This window comes from Gymnoscopelus microlampas, assembly GCF_963454915.1.
Source record: "Gymnoscopelus microlampas genome assembly, chromosome: 20".
NCBI classification, from domain to species: domain Eukaryota; kingdom Metazoa; phylum Chordata; class Actinopteri; order Myctophiformes; family Myctophidae; genus Gymnoscopelus; species Gymnoscopelus microlampas.
This window is the reverse complement of record NC_139957.1, coordinates 6783025-6803677: the sequence shown is the minus strand read 5'-3', so window position 1 is coordinate 6803677 and position 20653 is coordinate 6783025. Positions and strand designations below refer to the sequence as shown.

The 20653-nt window shown below is 39.5% G+C and overlaps 2 protein-coding genes across 2 annotated transcripts in view; both read right to left on the bottom strand.

Moving 5' to 3' along the window:
- Positions 1-2502: 2502 nt before the first annotated feature.
- LOC311035901 (uncharacterized protein) lies at positions 2503-6061 on the bottom strand. Its single transcript, XM_084044382.1, has 4 exons — positions 5877-6061; positions 5466-5675; positions 3799-3842; positions 2503-3030 (listed from the first exon to the last, which is right to left on the bottom strand). The coding sequence occupies exons 1-4, from the start codon at positions 5914-5916 to the stop codon at positions 2689-2691; spliced, it is 636 nt and encodes a 211-aa protein (XP_083900508.1). The 5' UTR covers positions 5917-6061; the 3' UTR covers positions 2503-2688.
- A 251-nt stretch (positions 6062-6312) lies between these two features.
- Positions 6313-20653, bottom strand: part of LOC311035982 (uncharacterized protein) — a gene marked incomplete at both ends in the record, with an annotated part of 89062 nt that continues 74721 nt past the window's right edge. Inside the window, 4 exons of the mRNA XM_084044510.1 lie at positions 6313-6321; positions 9843-10010; positions 10900-10943; positions 11092-11178. Coding sequence (XP_083900636.1) covers positions 6313-6321; positions 9843-10010; positions 10900-10943; positions 11092-11178 — 308 coding nt within the window. The remainder of the gene's footprint in view (positions 6322-9842; positions 10011-10899; positions 10944-11091; positions 11179-20653) is intronic.

Genomic DNA, 20653 nt, shown 5'->3' with positions numbered 1-20653 from the left:
GTTCATGTCATTTGAAAAGACATTTGCACAATTTTTTTTTGTACAATTATTGCATTACAGAATGCGCCTGAAAATAATCAGTAATGATGCAAAATTACAATAAAAAACGTTATTATATAGAGCATTTATGTTAACAAAGTTAAGGTAAGGTAAGGTAAGGTAAACTTTTATTGTCCCGAAGGAAATTTGTTTTGGGCTTTAACCCCAGCTGCAGCCACACGTAAAACAATGACAATACAAAATACAAAATACATAACAGGGGGGGGAGGGGGACAAGTTCAACATTACACAAGTGCACAGATAGTGATCGGTCTACTCTTAATGGTCACTGCAGGGCCTCATTTAGCATTTTAGTTGCCACAGGAACAAACGATTTTTTGAATCGTACATAATTCCATCTAGGTTCGCTATACCTTCTCCCAGAGGGCAGCATTACAAACTGTCCATGTAAAACATGGGTAGCATCACTGACTATTTTCTGAGCTTGTCTTAGCGTGGCCTGCTCGTAAATAGACTGCAGAGAGGGGAGTTGTCTTACTCCTATGATTTTCCCTGCAGTCTGCACCAATCGGAGCAATTTGGACCTCAGTTGCACTGAGAGGTTGCCAAACCAAACTGTGATGCCAAATCTGACCAGACTTTCCAAGACCGCTCGGTAGAACACTAACATAAACTTTTGGTCAACACCATGAACCCTGAGACGGCGGAGGAAATGCAGTCTTTGCTGAACTTTACTACAGAGACTGTCCACATGTGTATTCCACGTTAGCGTGTTGTCAATGCTAATGCCCAAGTATTTTTATGAGGAGACCTGTGAGATGGTCGAGTCATGGATGACCACAGGCCTGTGGTCACCTATACTCCTAGGGTCAAACACCATCTCCTGTGTCTTCCTCACATTGAGAACAAGGTGGTTGTCATCGCACCATGCTACAAACCTCTGAACCTCTGAAAAATAGGTAGCTAAATCTCTATCTTTACCCAGTAGGGATAGGATGGCAGTGTCGTCCGAGAATTTAATAATGTAATTATTCGGGTTACCGCTTCTGCACTCATTTGTGTATAAGGTGATAGGACGGGTGAGCTAACGCAGCCCTGCGGTGCTCCAGTACTCAAGGTTCTGGGCTCTGACATGGTACCGTTCACACTGACCCTTTGTGTACGTTCAGTTAAAAAAGAATAATACCACCTGATAATAAGGGGGTGGACATTAAGGTCCCTCAACCTCGTAATTAAGATATGTGGCTGTATTGTATTAAAAGCTGAACTGAAATCCACCAGAAGAAGGCGTGCATAAGCAGTGTTCTTTCCTAAGTTATTTTCTAAGTGTTTCAAAAGGAAATAATCTAAGGCCAGAACTGCATCCTCTATGCCTCTGTTACTCCTGTAAGCAAACTGAAAGGTGTCCAATGAACAATCAACCGCTGCCTTCAGTAAACTGATAATGATTTTCTCAAAACATTTCATAATCACTGAGGTCAAAGCGACTGGGCGATAGTCATTATTTTCCTTGCAGCATGGTTTTTTGGGAACAGGGATTATAATAGAGTCTTTCCAGGTGGACGGAACAGTACATGAGTCCAGTGACTTTTGGTAGATGGGACACCAAGCCTCTGCAAGTTCCTGACTGCATGAGTGCAGCAGCCGGCCACATATTCCATCTGGACCTGAGGCCTTTCGGGGACATGTGCGTGCAAACATCTTCTGGACTTCATGTAGATCCACAGTAATTCCCAGATCACTGTGTGTGGGTACAGACTCAAGGGCAGCTATTTTCTCCTGCAGGAAATCAGCTGTTTCAAATCTTGCATAAAAGTTGTTTAGTTCATTGGCCTTTTCCTTTTCATTCGAAACACTAAGGCCCTTCTTTGCTGGAGCCATGTTGGTCATGGCTTTCATAGATTCCCACATTTTTTTGGAATTGGAAGAGGAGCAGTATGCCTCAAACTTCTCCTTCTCTTTCCGTTTAGCATCCCCAATCTTTTGATTACAGATCACAGATCACAGATTACAGAGTGCTTTACATGATGAAACTGAAGAAAATAAGGACAGAGCAAAAACATTGAGGGTCAACAATATACTTTCAACATCTAAATTATGGAAAGGCCCTTTGACCAAAAGAAGCAATAATAAGAGATTAACAAAGGAAACCAAACAACACCCACTGCCCTGTCCTTACACCCCACATTACTCATTTGGGCAAGGAAAGCATGCCTTTCACTTTTGTTGCAATTTGTGTGAGGTGAAGTTACTTTATTATTGGATAATTCACAATGTCTGAGATCCACATGGAACCCATAGTCTGTCTGTCTGTCTGTCTGTCTGTCTGTCTGTTCAAAGCTAATCTTGCAAACTGCTGGATTGATTAGCTCAAAATTAGCACAACTGCTACAAGACTTTTTTGAAATATTTAACTTCAATACATTTTATAATGGAAGTCAAAGGGGCTACAGCTGGCCAATATATAATGACGTCATCTATACTGAACCTATAACTGTGTAATAATAATAACTTAAGCGTTAAGCGCAGTCATACCGAAGGCCTGCATCCTCTACTCTGATTTTATTTCAAAGCCAAGCAGTCATGAAGCACATGCATTCCAAGATGTATTAGATTTAGTGGTGCTAATGTGATCATGCCAATTGATAATAGTCAATACTATTGACAATATTTGCTGTGGCAGTGGCTTCACTGAGGGATTGGAATTGCCTGATCTTTAGGCAGCTGTGCCAGTGAATAAAGATCCTCATCAGGAATCGCATTGACTGAAGGCACCAGTGAAGAGATTTGAGGCATTTTAATATCTTGGTTTGGATGCAAATCAACGTTGAAAGCAACTCTTTCTTCAGAGGTGACTACAGTATCATAGACGACTGAATCTGAAGGATCCTGGTGGATGTCATCATTAGCATTAGCATAGATGTTGGAGGTTGTGTCAACAGTGGGCATGATGTTGATGGTCGTGTAGACAGGAGACATGGTGAGACCTGTTGATTGGTCTTCACCTCTCGTTCCTTCATTTGCATGAGTCTATGAAATAGGATGAAGAGGTAATATAGACCAGGAGTTCACAAACATTCAGCACGAGACCCAAAAGAGAACTTTGTTGTCTTCCCAGGAACCAAATTTACAAAAAAAACTTTATGAATTGACCATTAAGAACTATTTCAGCTATAGAAGATTGCAGATCTACAATTTACACTTTAGGCAGTAGTGGTTGAAAAAAACAAAAACAAATCTAAGATACAGGAGTGACCAAGATTGTCTGCATAGTAGACTAGCATGAAGCTCACAACACATGCCATTTCAGATTTTTTTAAATACACATTTTAGAAAAGTTTTGGGGAATCTTTTGATAATGTGATTTATTTTCTTTCTTTATTTGTAGGACAAGTTAAAAATGGGATATTTACTCATCCCACTAATTCAAAAATGTCAAAGAGCTGCATGCGCTTTCCACAAACCCTCGCAACCACGTGGATGTGGCAAGTGTAATTGGGCCCACAGCTTATGTGATACCAATATCACACTTACAGCAGTGGAACAGGATGAGGACACCCACCAGAAACAGACTGGTTTAAGACCAGTCAGACTTTGATTTAATCTGGAAGTCACCTTGAGATCAACCATGTCAAGCATTAAAAGAGAGATTTTGTTAAGAAAGAGCAGCATCAAGCACAAATACATTTCAGACAAACAGCATAAAAAACAATGTAGAGTGAAAACAACACATATAGCACAAGTTACACTAGAGCAAAGAACAATGAAGAATCATAAGAAAACTGTCATAATACTCACCTCTCCATCATCTTCAGTGGGGTTTCTGGCACTGAGGGCGGCCACTGAAAAAGAGAAAAAGATATATCAGGTTTCTAGGCTACAGGCAGAGCTACCCATTTGTGTGTGTGTGTGTGTGTGTGTGTGTGTGTGTGTGTGTGTGTGTGTGTGTGTGTGTGTGTGTGTGTGAGAGAGAGAGAGAGAGAGAGAGAGAGAGAGAGAGAGAGAGAGAGAGAGAGAGAGAGAGAGAGAGAGAGAGAGAGAGAGAGAGAGAGAGACACAGACTCACCTTGTGGTTTTCTGGTTCTCTTCATGCAGAACACCAGCAGAGCCACCACTGTCACTGCTAATATGCCAGCTAAACCAACAAGCAAACCTAGAAGTGTGTATAATTGAGTTACATCATTACCCTCTGGTGGTCAAATTTGCAAACAGCATGACATACATAATACACAAACAAACCAACAGACATCCTCCCCTGTATCACTATCAAATGCAGACCACCTGCTACACTTTAGACCACCATAATCAGCTCTCTTCTGTTTTTCCATTCACTATTTTTCACCCACAGACTGTGCTACAGTAAGTAACGATAAAAAAGGAATAATAAACCACAGGGTATAATATTTACAATATACTATAAAGTATCTTATCATGTATATTTAAGATTTAGCTAAATAGACTGAGGAATATTTACATTTGATCTGTACACATAATCTCTTGGGCCTTTTCTGTAAGCATACTTTCTTATTCTTAAATTCATCATTTAACAATTTAACTGCAGGTGCAGGAAGCTTGCACAAAATATATTCGCAGTTTCCTCTATAACTGATGTAAACTTGTGGAGTGACAATAAAGTTACAGCTGAAGTTGAACACAATACATAAAGAAATTCTGAGTCAAGACAACAAGGTAATACTGAAAGAAAAGACAATCATCTTCATCTTCACACAAGACCACATCATCAGCCACAGACAGGACAACAGTTTCCTCTTCACTGCATGTCTGACTTAGACAGTCTATAGTATGTGACATTTGAAGCAGTGCAACACTTGACATCACTCTTTAAATATAACCAACCGTCAAAATATATAAATGGATATATGTAGGACCAGTGGTGGAATACAAAATATAATTTCACTATGAACCCTATCTACACATCAGATATTGCCCTATCATTCTACTTAATCCAGTCAATTCAGTAGCTCTGGTATATTGATGGTGATGATGATGATGATAATAATAAGGGTAATAATAATAATAATAATAATAATAATAATAATAATAATAATAATCACAATGATTATAATAATCTACTTTATGTATAGCAGCTCTGAACGTACTTTGCAAACAGTAAATTAATCAAACATAAAAATACCATAATAAACAAACTTTCTTTGATATCTGTATTTCTGTTGCAGGACATATAGACCCCTTAACAGATGACGTCACACTGATAAGAACCAGTATGCGTGCAACCAGTATGCGCGCTATGAAACCCATTCTCTCAGGTCTCTCTATGACGCGCCTCACTAGCCAACACACAAGAGGGGGTTGGGGCGCACCCCGAAACAACAGGTTGAGAATTGATTGCGTGAAACAATCACCTGTGCGTCCAGTCTCAATGTTAGTAAACAAATAATTGGTCTATTGCACACAAAATATTTGAGTATAAACAGACTACATACCAGCCCCTACAGAAGAGGAAGAGGATTTATGAAGCATGGCTGCTGTGGATACGACAGAGATCATTGTAGAAGCATCAGGATGGTGAATCATAGAGTTGGTAATGGTCATCTTAGTTGTTGTAATGGGAGTGGTCATCTCAGTAGTTGTAGTGGGAGTGGTCATCTTGGTAGTTGGAGTTGGAGTGGTCATCTTAGCTGTTGTATTGGGAGCTGGAATCATGTTTGAGAACAACAGAGGGATATATTTGATCAAGTCATGTGTTCATGTTTATGCATTTCTAATAGTATGACACATCAATAATGAAGCCCTTTCAAAATATGAAGGATAAAACATGGGACACATGCAGTGGTTTAACTTACAGTGTAAACATGCTGTACAGTTAATCATTGCAACAGTAGTCACAGACTTACCATCTTTAACATTAAGGTGCACTTGAATATATTTGTCCATGGCATATTTGATATCCAGTCCACATACATATGTTCCAGAATCTGACTTCTTGAGTTCATTGATGGATACAAGTAAGTATTTTCCTGAGTTTGTCAAAGTTATTGTTCCCCTTGTTTTAGTTTGTCCAGATTCTGCCCTGACAATGATGTCTTCATCTGTGCTGCATGGACTATTACAGAGGTACTTTGTTTTATCCTCAGTGGAGGTGACATCCCAGCTTGAGCAGTTGAAAGACACTTTGCCTCCAACGTGGCCAGTTATGCTGAGAGGTGTTGTCTCCACAATACTCAACACTACAGTACAACAGGTAACCAAGAAAACAGCTTGTCAGTATAACACACAAATGATTAATTCAGAACATGGCGGGAGGGGGGACTGTATTTTTGTATAAAGTTTCTAGATGTTCTACACAACAGTGGACAGATAAAGGATGAGACAGAGGCATTGAGAGCATCATAAAGACAGATGCTCAGAGACAGAGAACCACACAGGCAGAGAGACAGATGAAAACAAGCAGAGGTCACTCACCAGAAAGCAAACAATAAATGTAGACATTTCTCATGATGACAATGAGCTGCAGATGACTTGTCAAGTTCTGGCCAGAGAGGATTTGAAACTTCCTCATGCTTTGAATGAGGTATAGATGTTTTTAACCAACCAGAAATACAATATGCTCCACCCTCTTTCTCTGACCTCTATCGCACATGCACACGTTTTGAAGCCTTGCAAATTTAGCTTTTACTTTTATTTGAATAGAGAGAATTCTACATTTACAATATGACTTTTGGCACAAAATGAATACATTTTGTTGGACCTCACTGACTAATATTAATTACTGGATCCTATGTTTAAAATGGATTGAATGATGAACTTCAGATAACATCAAAGGCTTACACGATGGGCTGGTAACCTGTCTGAGTTTGTTCCGCAAACTCAGACATATTTATCACTTCAAAACCACAACAGCCGGTTATGGTGTGTATGCTTGATAGAAGTAATATAAGTGTTAAACCTTGCTACACACAGTATGTAAGCTGATGTTGACAACGACATGAAGTTTGTAGAACTGCTCTCTGACGCTGGAGCATCATCCTACATGTCTATAAATTCAGGTAATTAAATAAAGGGTCACAGTCAGAAAACTCTGTTTGCTTCATTTCATTATTCATGCCAAAAAACGTTTTCAGCCACCCAACCTTTATCAGGTTTAGGGCAACAAATAAGCAACAACTTCACACCCACATATGACTGAGTAATTTCCTTCTTCTGCTGCATGTTTTTAAAAGTGTTGCATAGCAAGTGCTGACAACTTCATTAGCTATTTGTGTGCCTTTTATAGGCCTACTCTGGTTTTAACAAGAAAAATGGAGACTGCCATGCTCAACCAAAACGCTTTCAGAATGAGAATACAAAGTGACCTAACCTGCATTGCATTGAACGAGAGTAGGGTGCAAAGCAACTGTGGTTCAGCAATACCGATATTTAAATAAGAGAAGGGCAATTTCTCCTGTGACAGCAAACAAGCAGGTGCTCAAGCACGGGTTGGCTACTATGTGTACACCTGATGGAGGCACTGCATGCTACACAGGTCACAGGTTAAACTGCATGCTACACAGGTCACAGGTTAAACTGCATGCTACACAGGGACTAGGGAGTCACTCGCAACATTGCCAAAGAAATTTGTGCTGAATTGTCAGATGTCATGAAAGCTGTGAAGAACACACTGCTCTACTTCACCATTCTGAGGTCACGCATGTTGAAGTTATGTGTCTAGTCGGAAGTTTTTACTTCTCCAAAACTGCACAGAGCTGGCTGACAATTTCAATGACGATGTCTGAGTTGTGAGCTAAGAACAGAAAGTTCTATGCAAGGCCACAATGCACGCACAATTCACATTTCTGTATGACAGAATGGAAAGCATTCTAAAAAATAAGAATATACAGTATGGGGTCCCTCTTCATCTTTCTATCAGCTATGGGGCCTGAAAAACTTGGCCTGAAAAACGTTGAAGACCCCGGATACACATAAAAGCAGAAATACGTCATCCAGGTGCGCAAACCTATCCATATATCCACCACTTTTTTTTGTTCTTGTTTCAACTCAAAACAAAACACGTTAATGGCGGCAGCAGGAGAAGAACGAGTCTGATCAGCAGCTGAATCAGCCTGACAAACCTACAAGAACACCCCATTAAGAACAGTCCATGTTATTTGACCATTAGCATCTTTACTTTTACTCAAGTACTGGGTACTTGAGTAACCACTGAGTACTTTGTCCACCACTGACCATTACCAATATTGGTAATGGGTCTGGCCTTTAAACTGCCTACTTTTGGTACTATCAGTTTTGTCAGCAATTGTTGTGTTTACATTAATATTCAATTTTCCCCCATATGTTGCACTGGGTCAGCCAGAGCATTGAAAGAGATAGAAAGAGTTGTGCCATCTCCGTTCACTCCATCCATTTGTTTTCATAATTAAATAACATTCTGCATTCATACCACATTCTCTAATGAAAGAAAACTACATTGCTACATCTATACAATAATACAATAATACAATATAGAAGATCAACATAGATTACATTCAAAGATGATGGGGACAGTAGTGAGGAGTGTCTGTATGGGGGCTTTCACTTATAGGAAAAGGGCATTTTTTTCTGGTACGTGTAATTGAATTAAATATATCCCTAGAATAAATAAATGTGAAACCAGAGCTGTGTAACATTGCAACTTTGCAATCAAGTATAGGTACAAAAACATTTATACATAAGATAACTTAATATATGAAAATATAAGAAAAAGAGAAAAGCTGCAATATTAAAAATGTAATGTCAAAAGTATCTGCTGTCATTTGTATGTACAATAGTTCTATGTGAAAAAACAATCTCTGCCTCCAGTCTTTGCAGTATGGCAGAGATATGAGGCTATGTTTTTCTGCAATTCTGTCCACTAGAGGGTGGTGCTGAGCTAAGTATAATTAATTCTTCACTAAAGTACTGTGGAAAATGTTAGGTCAGAACTCCAGTTCCAATGAGCCTGTTCACCAAACCATTTACACCTGTTTCTACTCCAGTACACCTGCTCACATTTAAATGGACTGATTGAATATATACATATTTTTTGTTGTTTTTATTCATTGGCATGGAAGAACTTTTTTTGGAATGGCGTTACTGGGTGTACTGGCACTCTATGCCAGTGGTTCTCAAAGTGTGGTCTGTGTGTGAGGGGGTTCCGGGGGGTCCCCAGCAAAACTGCTTAATAGCATAAAAATCTGTGTAACCACTTTAAACCTATTTTATACATCACCAGCATACAACAATGGACAGCAGGCATCTTGTCTTGATGGGAGTGCCTGTTGTGGATATGAACAGTGAGGATAATCCAATATCTGGATGATGAGAGACTTGCAATTATATTGATTTGAGTAACGAGTTGTAGAAGTAGAGGTAAAAGAATAATTTTCATATTTTAAATGTATTGAAGTTACAGTGAAAGTTGTGATGAATAGGTTACAAACTCAAATAAAGTATACAGGTATTGTAAGTACTTGTACTTTGTTACTTTACGCCACTGGTATTTCTGCATTAATTAAATACGTGTCCTATCAATTCTGAAGAAAACCTGGAGACTGGCAAGTCAGCCACTGTATGTGTATACTGGCTCTAGTAATTCATTTTTTAAATTCATTTTGTCACGGACACATTTGTCCATGTATGGGCACATTGATGACCCCTGAACCTGGCCCTTCTCTTTCAGGCTGCCTCTCTCTACACATTCAGCGAAGGCCACTAGGCAGCTGTGCCATTGAATACAAATCCTCATCAGGAATCACATTGACTGATGGCACCAGTGAAGAGCTTTCATATATGTTAGTATCTTGGTTTGGATGCAAATCAACATCGATAGTAACTTCAGAGGTGACTACAGTGCTGTAGACAACTGAGTCTGAAGGGTTCTGGTGGATGTCATCATTAGCATTAGCATAAATGTTGGAGGTTGTGTCAACAGTGGGCATGATGTTGATGGTCGCGTAGACAGGAGACATAGTGAGACCTGTTGATTGGTCTTCACCTCTCCTTTCTTCATTTGTAGTCTAGAGAAAATAGGAGGAAGAAGGAGTATGTCATAGACCAGGAGATCACAAACATTTTCAGCTCAAATTAAATTAAATTTGGTGTCTTCCCTGGGACCCAACGAAGATACATACATTATGAATTAACTATTTCAAAAATAGCAAAAATTGCCGATCTACAAGCTCACAATGCATCAGATTTCTGAAAATGTTTTTACATGATTTTGGAAACATTTTGAAAAACAAAAGAAAGAACATTTTGAGAATTTGTTTTCATTGTTTTCTTTATATTTCTTTTATTTCCCCAAAATGGGTCCCGACCTTATGTTTGAGAAACACTGTCATAGACAAATACATTAAAAAAAGTTTAAAAAAAGATTGAGATAAACACAATCATTTCCCAGACATGTTCTGCTTTGAGTCAAATGTGAAGCAATGATGATGCTGGAAACAGTATGGTCAGGTGACGTGCCCATCCCTGGTCCTTCTCTCATTGAGTGGTCTCACATACGTACCATTTACCGTTATATATATTTTTTCTTTCTTGAGTTAAGTTAAGTATAATAAACAAAGAAGGAGCTACGTATTTTGATCTGTACTAGTTTAGTGTAGTGAGTAAATGTTAAAATTCATGCACGCCTGCTGACACCACATTAAAGTATAAGCAGAAGCTTTCTAGTAGATCCAAAGATGCGGCAAGTATTTTCGGGCCTTAAGAGGGCACAGCTTACGTGATGTAAATATCACACTTAGCAGTGCAATTCTTAACAGAAGTACAATATGAATATTTATATTATATGAATTTCATACAAAACAACATGAGAACAATGCAGAGTGAAAACAGCACAATAGCACAAGTTACACCAGAGCAAAGAACCATGAAGAATCATAAGAAAACAATAATAATCACCTCTTCATCATCTTCAGTGGGGTTCCTGGCTCTCAGGACAGCCACTAGAAAATATATGCAAAACAGGTGTTCATCTAACAGATAATATAAATGTTATTAATATTTCTGTCAGTCCCTCTGGCCAAGCGAGATATTTGGGTATTTGGAGATTTGTGTGTACGTATGTACAGCACACATGTATGTATGACTCACCTTGTGGTTTTCTGGTTCTCTTTATGTAGAATATCATCAGAGCCACCAGTGTCACTGTTAACATGACAGCTAAACCAACAAGCAAACCTAGAAATGTGCATAATTGACTTATATTAGTACCCTCTGGTGGACAAATTAGTAAACAGCATGTCATAGGCGAGGCTTACATATTAAACCAACAGACATCCACCTTACATTAAGCTTTGAATCACTTTGTGACTCAAGTAATAGGAAGAATATGAACATCAGACACGTGATACTGCAGTATCAAATGCTAAACAGACTAAGGGACAGTTTCCACAGACAGGCCATCAGGTTGCTGACCAGGCTGTAGCTGCCCTCGGTTTATGAATGATGACGAAGATGGATGGTCTCAACGGGTGTTTTTATTATCACTTCTTGCACAGTAGAAGCATTGTCGAACACCGTGAAAACTACAAAATGGAGAATAAATAGAATAAATATTACTACAATTACAATTCATCATTTCATAGTTTCACATCAAACAATAAAATCTGTGCATTTCAATCAATCACTTTCCAATTAAATTCAGCTCAACTTATTCAATTCAACAATAAAACATTCAATTATAATGCAGTGATTCAATAGTTACTTAATTTAAACTGCAAACAAACAAAACCCAAAGCAAACAAAAGAACAAAGCAAAAGCATCATAACCCAAAGACAATACTAAACAAATACAATTAATTAACTCACAAAATCAAACAAACTCAAACAAATAAACAATGCTGTACCTCACTCCGCTAACCGGGGGTGCTAGGTTGCAAGCCACCTTGGAACTTTAAACTTGAACTGGGTTACCAAACAAACAGGCACAGCATGCGACAGCAGGAACTGTGGACAACAAACCATTTCACTCAAACTGAATACCTTTTAACATTACTTCATTATGTTGAGTGAATGTTGAGTGAATGTTGCATACAACAAACAAACATTTCATACCTTGCTGCGCCTCAAATAAACACATGCTGTCTGTCTCTCCACCACTCACTCTGGCTTTCAATGTATGACTGAGCTGCTCTGTTAAGCTAGAAGGCCTAAGATATAAGGGCTCAGGGGCAGCAACAGGATGTTACAAAATAAAGTGACAGGAAGTGTCAAAATAAAGGTAAATCAAATAAACAACGAAAACAAATAACTTCAAATAAATAAATAATTGAAGTTAAAAATGATCAAGTGTCACGGACAGTTACACTCCCACCAATCATGTTATACATACTAAAACGTAACATGATTCAAAGCATATCATTTTTTACAAGGTCAAAAGGGTATGGGGAAGATCTTGTTTTTAGCTTTCTTTCAGGGTGGTTTTCTTCTTGCCAAGAAGCCAAAGTTTATGCTGTGGTTATCCTCGATGTGGCTATAGTGGCAGGTATCTCTCAGGCCGTGAACAATATACCTCCAAAAGTAACACTCCTTTTGGTTGGCGTTATCTGGCTTCTTTACAACTTTAGTAAAGACTGGACTCAAGGGTTTGTTTCTCATGGACTGTTTAGGTTCTTCCTGGGATTGAGGAGGACCGGGGCCTGTGGCTTCAAAGGGAACTGGGGGGACTATGGTCATGTTCTTCATCTCAGCTGGTGGGAGAGCAGGACTAGGAGTTGAATGGCTCCCCTTGTCAATAGTTCCTGGTCTCAGATGTAATTTTACTTTGGTCGATCGAGTTTCCTTTTGAACCGGTTTCTTCCTTCTCCTCTTCTGCTCCAGTTTACGTTTGACTATGAGAGCAGCTTTACTCACAAAGTTGCTGCTCTTGCTCAACTCTTCAGAGGTGCCCGAGTCACTCTCCTGCTCTCTAGATTCCTGCGAGCTGTCTGTTAACTTTACCTGCCTTTTCATACTTGGTTCTTGTTCCCTTTTCTGCCTGTTGTCCCTGCAAAGCTGCACAGAGGGGTCTTGGGATACATGTTTGGCCTTGTTTTCCTTCCTCTTTTCACTGGAGTCTGGTTCGAAGGCTGTCAGCACATTGGTCGATCGAGTTGGCATTTCTCTTACTGTGATGGGATTCACAGACCTCTGGTTTCTCTGACCAGTAGGGCTATCTGTGGAAGTGGACTCTATCGCCATTTCTTCCACCCTCTCAATTTCTCCCACCATCTCCTGACCAGCGGGGTTATCTCTGGAAGTGGACTCTTTCGCCAATTCTTCCTTCTCCATTTCTCCCACCGGTCTCTTATCTTTATCCTCATTTTCGATTCTCTTCTCAGCCATGTCCTCCAGGCATTTATCCACCAGGTCGCATATCTCTGTGGTAATGATTATACAGGCATCCATTTTCTTAACAATGTTTTCAGTAGTAGTGCAGTTGCGTTGAATGACTACATAACTCTCACTTATTGCATCATGTTTGTTCCGAATACTTTGTTTCATTACTTGAAGGTCTTCTTCTGTACAAAATGTCTTTAAAGCTGTTCGCACCTTTCTAGCTGTTTGCATCCAGGTGGTATAGGCTTCTGTAAATGCCTTTTCATGTTTCTTTCCATTTTTTAGTTCCATTTTTATAAATTTATTTTTCCTTTTTTCAAATGTATTGTCTTGTGCTTTATTAAGCAACCTTCAGTCCAATGAAACATAGAGGCTACCTTTCATACGTCCTCTGAGTGCATACGTTACTGTGGTGTGGCAAACTTGAGATGGCTGATGACTTGGATTAGTTGAAGTACAAGGTGGCTGTAGATGAGATGTGGTGCCGACGTTGAGTGGCTTCTGCGATGAGTTTTCACTGTAGCTGCCCTCGGTTTATGAATGATGACGAAGATGGATGGTCTCAACGGGTGTTTTTATTATCACTTCTTGCACAGTAGAAGCATTGTCGAACACCGTGAAAACTACAAAATGGAGAATAAATAGAATAAATATTACTACAATTACAATTCATCATTTCATAGTTTCACATCAAACAATAAAATCTGTGCATTTCAATCAATCACTTTCCAATTAAATTCAGCTCAACTTATTCAATTCAACAATAAAACATTCAATTATAATGCAGTGATTCAATAGTTACTTAATTTAAACTGCAAACAAACAAAACCCAAAGCAAACAAAAGAACAAAGCAAAAGCATCATAACCCAAAGACAATACTAAACAAATACAATTAATTAACTCACAAAATCAAACAAACTCAAACAAATAAACAATGCTGTACCTCACTCCGCTAACCGGGGGTGCTAGGTTGCAAGCCACCTTGGAACTTTAAACTTGAACTGGGTTACCAAACAAACAGGCACAGCATGCGACAGCAGGAACTGTGGACAACAAACCATTTCACTCAAACTGAATACCTTTTAACATTACTTCATTATGTTGAGTGAATGTTGAGTGAATGTTGCATACAACAAACAAACATTTCATACCTTGCTGCGCCTCAAATAAACACATGCTGTCTGTCTCTCCACCTCTCACTCTGGCTTTCAATGTATGACTGAGCTGCTCTGTTAAGCTAGAAGGCCTAAGATATAAGGGCTCAGGGGCAGCAACAGGATGTTACAAAATAAAGTGACAGGAAGTGTCAAAATAAAGGTAAATCAAATAAACAACGAAAACAAATAACTTCAAATAAATAAATAATTGAAGTTAAAAATGATCAAGTGTCACGGACAGTTACACAGGCATTGAGCCCTGATACACATCTGTCTTCACTTGTTTAATTTTTTAGTGTGGTTGCAACCAGACTATAGTAATCTTCCGACTTTATTCTTCTTTATAGATAAACTTTTACTTTTATTTTGCCACGCTACTCCTCCCACAGTTTTTTCCCCCCACAGTCGTGACATAATATGTCACGACTGTGGGGGAAAAAAACTGTGGGAAAAAAACAATTTGACATATTATGTCAAATTGACCGGCTTCACCGGGAATCGTGTGCATCCATCTATAAAAGCCCCCTTTACATTTTGGCCTTTAACTCTTGAACCGTAGGTTGTAGAATAAAAAAATCTTTTCCCCAGATTCCTTGGGTCAGGACGCAACTCCATATATAGGCCATGCCCATTTGCGTCTGGATAGATTTTACGCCATTTTGAATTTTCTTCAAAACACACTTTTAGCTTCTCCTCCCACATATTCTATGATCTAAATTTCACAAAAATAGGTAAACATGATCTCTGGACCCAAGCGATAAACATATCCAAACTGCATTTTGATAGTCCATACCGTTCGTCCGTAATTGGCTTCCAAAGTTAGTGGGAGGGGCCTGTTTTACAAAAAATGCCCAAAATCACGAACGAAACGTCCAGTCAATCCCAAATTTGAATCACATGTCCTGTCCTCCCCCCCCCCCCCCCCCCCCCCCCCGTTTTTCACAAAGAACCAGGAGATAACGCGATCCAAAGATTTACTGCTCCATTGACTTCCCTGTTAAAATATTAGGGACATATTCTGAATCTCTGATCCTGTGTTTTACTATGTATTTTTGAGCGAAACTGCTATTTTCAACTGGGTATAACAAGCACAGTGAACCCTTCCGTCATTAGCAACCATCAGGGGATCGATCATACTGGAGATAAATATTCTGTGACTACTTCAAAAGGTAAGAAAATCGCAAAATCCTGGCACTGGGACAACACAGCCAGAAATAAGTCTGCCAGTGAATGACCATCAAATATCTATTTGTGTCTGGGTAACTCAGTCGGTAGAGCACTATTAACATTATCTACCCATCTCTCTCTAAAAGACTGAAAATATGGATACAATGTAGGACCTGTGGTGGGATGTGAAATGTAATATTCCCTATGAACACTATCTTTACATAATATTGTACTGCCACAACTGTCGCAGCGCTGAAAGCAAAGTAACAAAGTAATTCGCAAACAAAAAAGACAATATAAACTGACTTTCTTTGACTATGTTACTATATTGCTATTGCAGGACACAGTGACACACGGCACACAAAGGATTTGAGTAAACAAACTGCATACCAGTCCCTAAAGATGAGGAGGAAGATGATTCATGACCCATGGTCGTTGTGGATACGATGGTGATCATTGTAGAAGCACCAGGATGTCGAAGTGTAGATGCGGTAATGGTCATCTTAGTAGATGTAGTGGGAGTGGTCATCTTAGTAGTTATCATGGGAGCTGGAAGCATGTTTGAGAACAACAGAGGAATATATCATGTGTCACTTTGTATTGGCCTTCAAGTCATGTGTTTATGTTTAAGCATTTCTAATATTATTTTGATACATCAATAATGTAGTCTTTTCAAGGTATGAAGAATACAATACAGAACACAGGCAGTAGTTTAACTTACAGTGTACACACAATGTAGAGTTCATAATTGAAGCACAGTAGTTACCTATACAGACTTACCATCTTTAACATTAAGCTGCACTTTTATATATGAATCCTTGCCAGATCTATCCAGTCCACAAAAGTATGTTCCAGAATCTGTCTTCTTGAGTTCAGAGATGGTTACATATAGGTATTTTCCTGCATTTTGTAAAGTTATTCTTTCGTTTGTTTCAGCTGTTCCAGGTTTTGCCTTGGCAATGATGTCTTTATCTCTGCTGCATGGATATTTACACAGGTACTTTGTATAACTCTCCATGGAGCCCAGAATCCAGATATCTTCTGACCATGAGCATGTGAAGGTCACTTTACCCCCAACATGGCCGGTTGTCTGGACAGGTCTTGTGTCCACAATACTCAACACTACATTACAAGAGGTAACGAAGGGACATACAAATTATTAATTCAGAACGTGAGGAGTGTATTATTTGCTAAAGGTTTCTTAGATGTTCTACACAGACAATGGATGAGACACAGAGATTACAAACGCTCAGAAACAGAGACAACCACACAGGCAGAGAGACGAAAAGAGATGAAAACAAGCCACTCACCAGAAAGCAAACAATAAATGTAGATATTTCTCATGATGACAATGAGCTGCAGATGACTTCTGGGCAGAGAGGATCCTGGATGTGTGACTTTCAGTTTTTTATGATAATCAACCAGACATTTGCTCCACCCTCTTCCTCTGATCTCTACCGCACACGCAGACACATACACACACACACACACGCACGCGCGCACACGCACACGCACACGCACACACACACACACACACACACACACACACACACACACACACACACACACACACACACACACACACACACACACACAGGAAAAACACATTACGCACACGCACACGCACACGCACACGCACACGCACACGCACACGCACACACACACACACACACACACACACACACACACACACACACACACACACAGGAAAAACACATTTTGAAGGCGTACAAAGTTTCATGTTCATTTGAATAAAGTGAGGCCAATACAAAGTGACAATGATGGTCCTCCTCACTGATAGTATGTACTTTATTACTACTGTAATAACTTCAAAGTGCTACACAATAGCCTGGTAACCTGTCTGAGTTTGTGCTGCAAAATGGAGCTTGTACCAACTGTCTATTTGTCACTGCAAAACCACAATGACTGGTTGTGGCTTTGAAGTGTGCCTCTGTTGGAAATGACATTTCCTCATTGTTAACATGCAACAAGTTTATCAAACATATCACTTATGCAATATATAATACAATTGTTACCTCAAACTTGAAAAATTGGAAAGCTGATATTGACCATATGACTTTTGTAGGTATACCACTGCACTGACCTTGGTGCATTATCCGAGATGTCTATATACATTCAGGTAAAGAAAGAAACAGTCAGAAAACTCTGTTTGCTTTCTTTAATAATTCATGCCACAAAACATTTTCGGCCATCTGGCCTTCTTCAGTGTGTACGAGTGATGGTTGGTGTTCCCTATTTGATAGACACTAATATCATTAGTACTACAATACTACACTACACATGTGGTGCTCTGGACAAAAGCTGCACTTCCTCTTTCGCCAGAAAACAGTGCTTTTTTTTACACCCAATGCAGAGAAAGCTACAGGTGTAGCATGGGCATGGCCACCACATAGGCTGAGCTGAGGGGTGTCACTCACTGTTTACCAGGCTGACTGACTGATGCTGAGGGAAGACGAGACACTAGTAGAGGGGGTATACACACTAGAGGAGAGAGGGGATAGACAGAGTAGAGGGGGTAGACACTACTAGGACAATGGGATGAGATACAGACAAGGATGGACAGTTGTGGTGAGAGAAGACAATTGAGGGAAGGTATTCTGTGAAGGACCATCAGCTACACTGGTTTCTTTGCTGCATAATGTCCAGCTCATCAATCTGATCCTATGTATGAAAAAACACAAACCAGAACCCTCCCACAGCTAGATTAAAAGAAAAGGAAATGAAGATGACAGACTAGAGCCATTATTGGACTAGAAAACTGAAAACTGTAATTGCCAGCCCCTCATTAGAGGGGGAAAAGGCCTGGCTCTGGGGGCCGTGAGTTACAGACTTAAGTTTTAACACTATCATTTATTTTTGTTCAAATGTTATTACAATTGTGCACTGTATGATTTTATGCTAGAGTAGAATTGGGACATAACTTGCGGGATTATTCAAGTTTGAGTAACCTTAGCCTATCTTTTGCTGATCCCTTCTGGTGAGCATTTGTGTGTCCATAATGCTTCTCCTACCAGACCAGTTGTGAAATTGCCTCCAAACCTGGCACAATAATTGGTAATGTGTCTGGCCTTTGAACTGCCTACTTTTGGCACTTTCAGTTTTATCAGCAAGTTCTGTGTGTGAGTTAGATGTGTTGGTGCCAATGTAATCATGCCAATTGACAGTAGTCAATACTACTACTTGACAATACTTGCAATACTTGTTCTGTGGCAGTGGCTTTACTGAGGAATTGGAATTTACTGATCTTTAGGTAACTGTGCCATTGAATAAAAATCCTCATCAGGAAACACAGTGACTGATGGCACCAGTGAGATTTGAGACATGTTAGTATCTTGGTTTGGATGCAAATCAACAGTAACTCTAACTTTCTTCAAAGGTAACTACAGTATCTTGAACTGTATCTGAAGGATCCTGGTGGATTTAATCATTATCATTAGCATAGATGTTGAAGGTTGAGTACTTCGTCCACCACTGACCATTACCAATATTGGTAATGGGTCTGGCCTTTGAACTGCCTACTTTTGGTACTTTCAGTTTTGTCAGCAATTGTTCCGTTTACATTAATATTACATTTTTGCCCCATATTTTGTCCACTGGGTCACCCAAAGCATTGAACGAGATAGAAAGAGTTGTGCCATCTCCTTTCACTCCATCCATTTGTTTTCATAATTAAATAACATTCTGCATTCATACCACATAAACTAATGACTTCTGCTTTTCAGAAAGAAAACTACATTGCTACATCTATACAATAATACAACATAGAAGATCAACATTACATTCAAATATGATGGGGACAGTAGGGAAGAGTGTCTGTATGGGGACTTTCACATATTGGAAAAGGGCACTTTTTTCTGGTATGTGTAATTGAATTAAATATATCCCTATTAGAATAAAGAAATGTGAAACCAGAGCTGTGTAACATTGCAACTTTGCAATCAAGTATAGGTACAATCAAGTATAGGTACAAAAACATTTATACATAAGATAACTTAATATTTGAAAATATAAGAAAAAAAAGAAAAGCTGCAATATCAAAAATGTAATCAAAAGTATCTGCTGTCAGTTGTATGTACAATAGTTCTATGTGAAAACACAATCTCTGCCTCGAGTCTTGGCAGTATGGTTGGAGATGATGTTTTCTGCAATTCTGTCCACTAGAGGATGGTGCTGAGCTAAGTATAATTAAGTCTTCACTAAAGTACTGTGGAAAATGTTAGGTCAGAAATCCAGTTCCAATGAGCCTCTTCACCAAACCATTTACACCTTTTCCCACTCCAGTACACCTGCTCACATTGAAATGGACTGATTGAATATATATATCTTTTTTTTTTGTTAATTCATTTTTCAACTTCACCCAGCTGATGGCACACACACACACACACACACACACACACACACACACACACACACACACACACACACACACACACACACACACACACACACACACACACACACACACACACACACACGCTTCATTTAATCTATCTATCCTACTATAATTCTAGTAACCTCTGTCTGTAGTGGTGAGTGAGTGAGTGAGTAGGTGAAGCTACCCGGTTCTCCACACTGGCTGGAGCAATTGCTCTGATTTCGCACACAGCCATTGACCATTACCATCTGAACTTAACTGTGAAGCCCGTTTTTCGATTTCATCAAATCTCAGCTTCTTATTAGCGTTTTTGTGTAAAACACTGTCGCCATGGTTACGGGGCTGCCCAGCTATGGGACAAACTGGCTCCCGGGTTGCCAGATCATGTGCGCATATCCCCCCACGGATGCGTCGACCGGGTATGGTCTAGTAAGGATAATTCCTTTTAACAGGTCGTTCATGAAAGTCCTTGCGGTCTTGTTTGCAATGAGAACCTGTGAGCAATTATGGGTTAAGAGTCTTGCTCAGGGACAAATTATATTTCATCGACGCATATGCTGACCTGGCCTGGAATCGAACCTGGGGCAACCAGGGCCTCTGGCTCCCTAGGCGGGC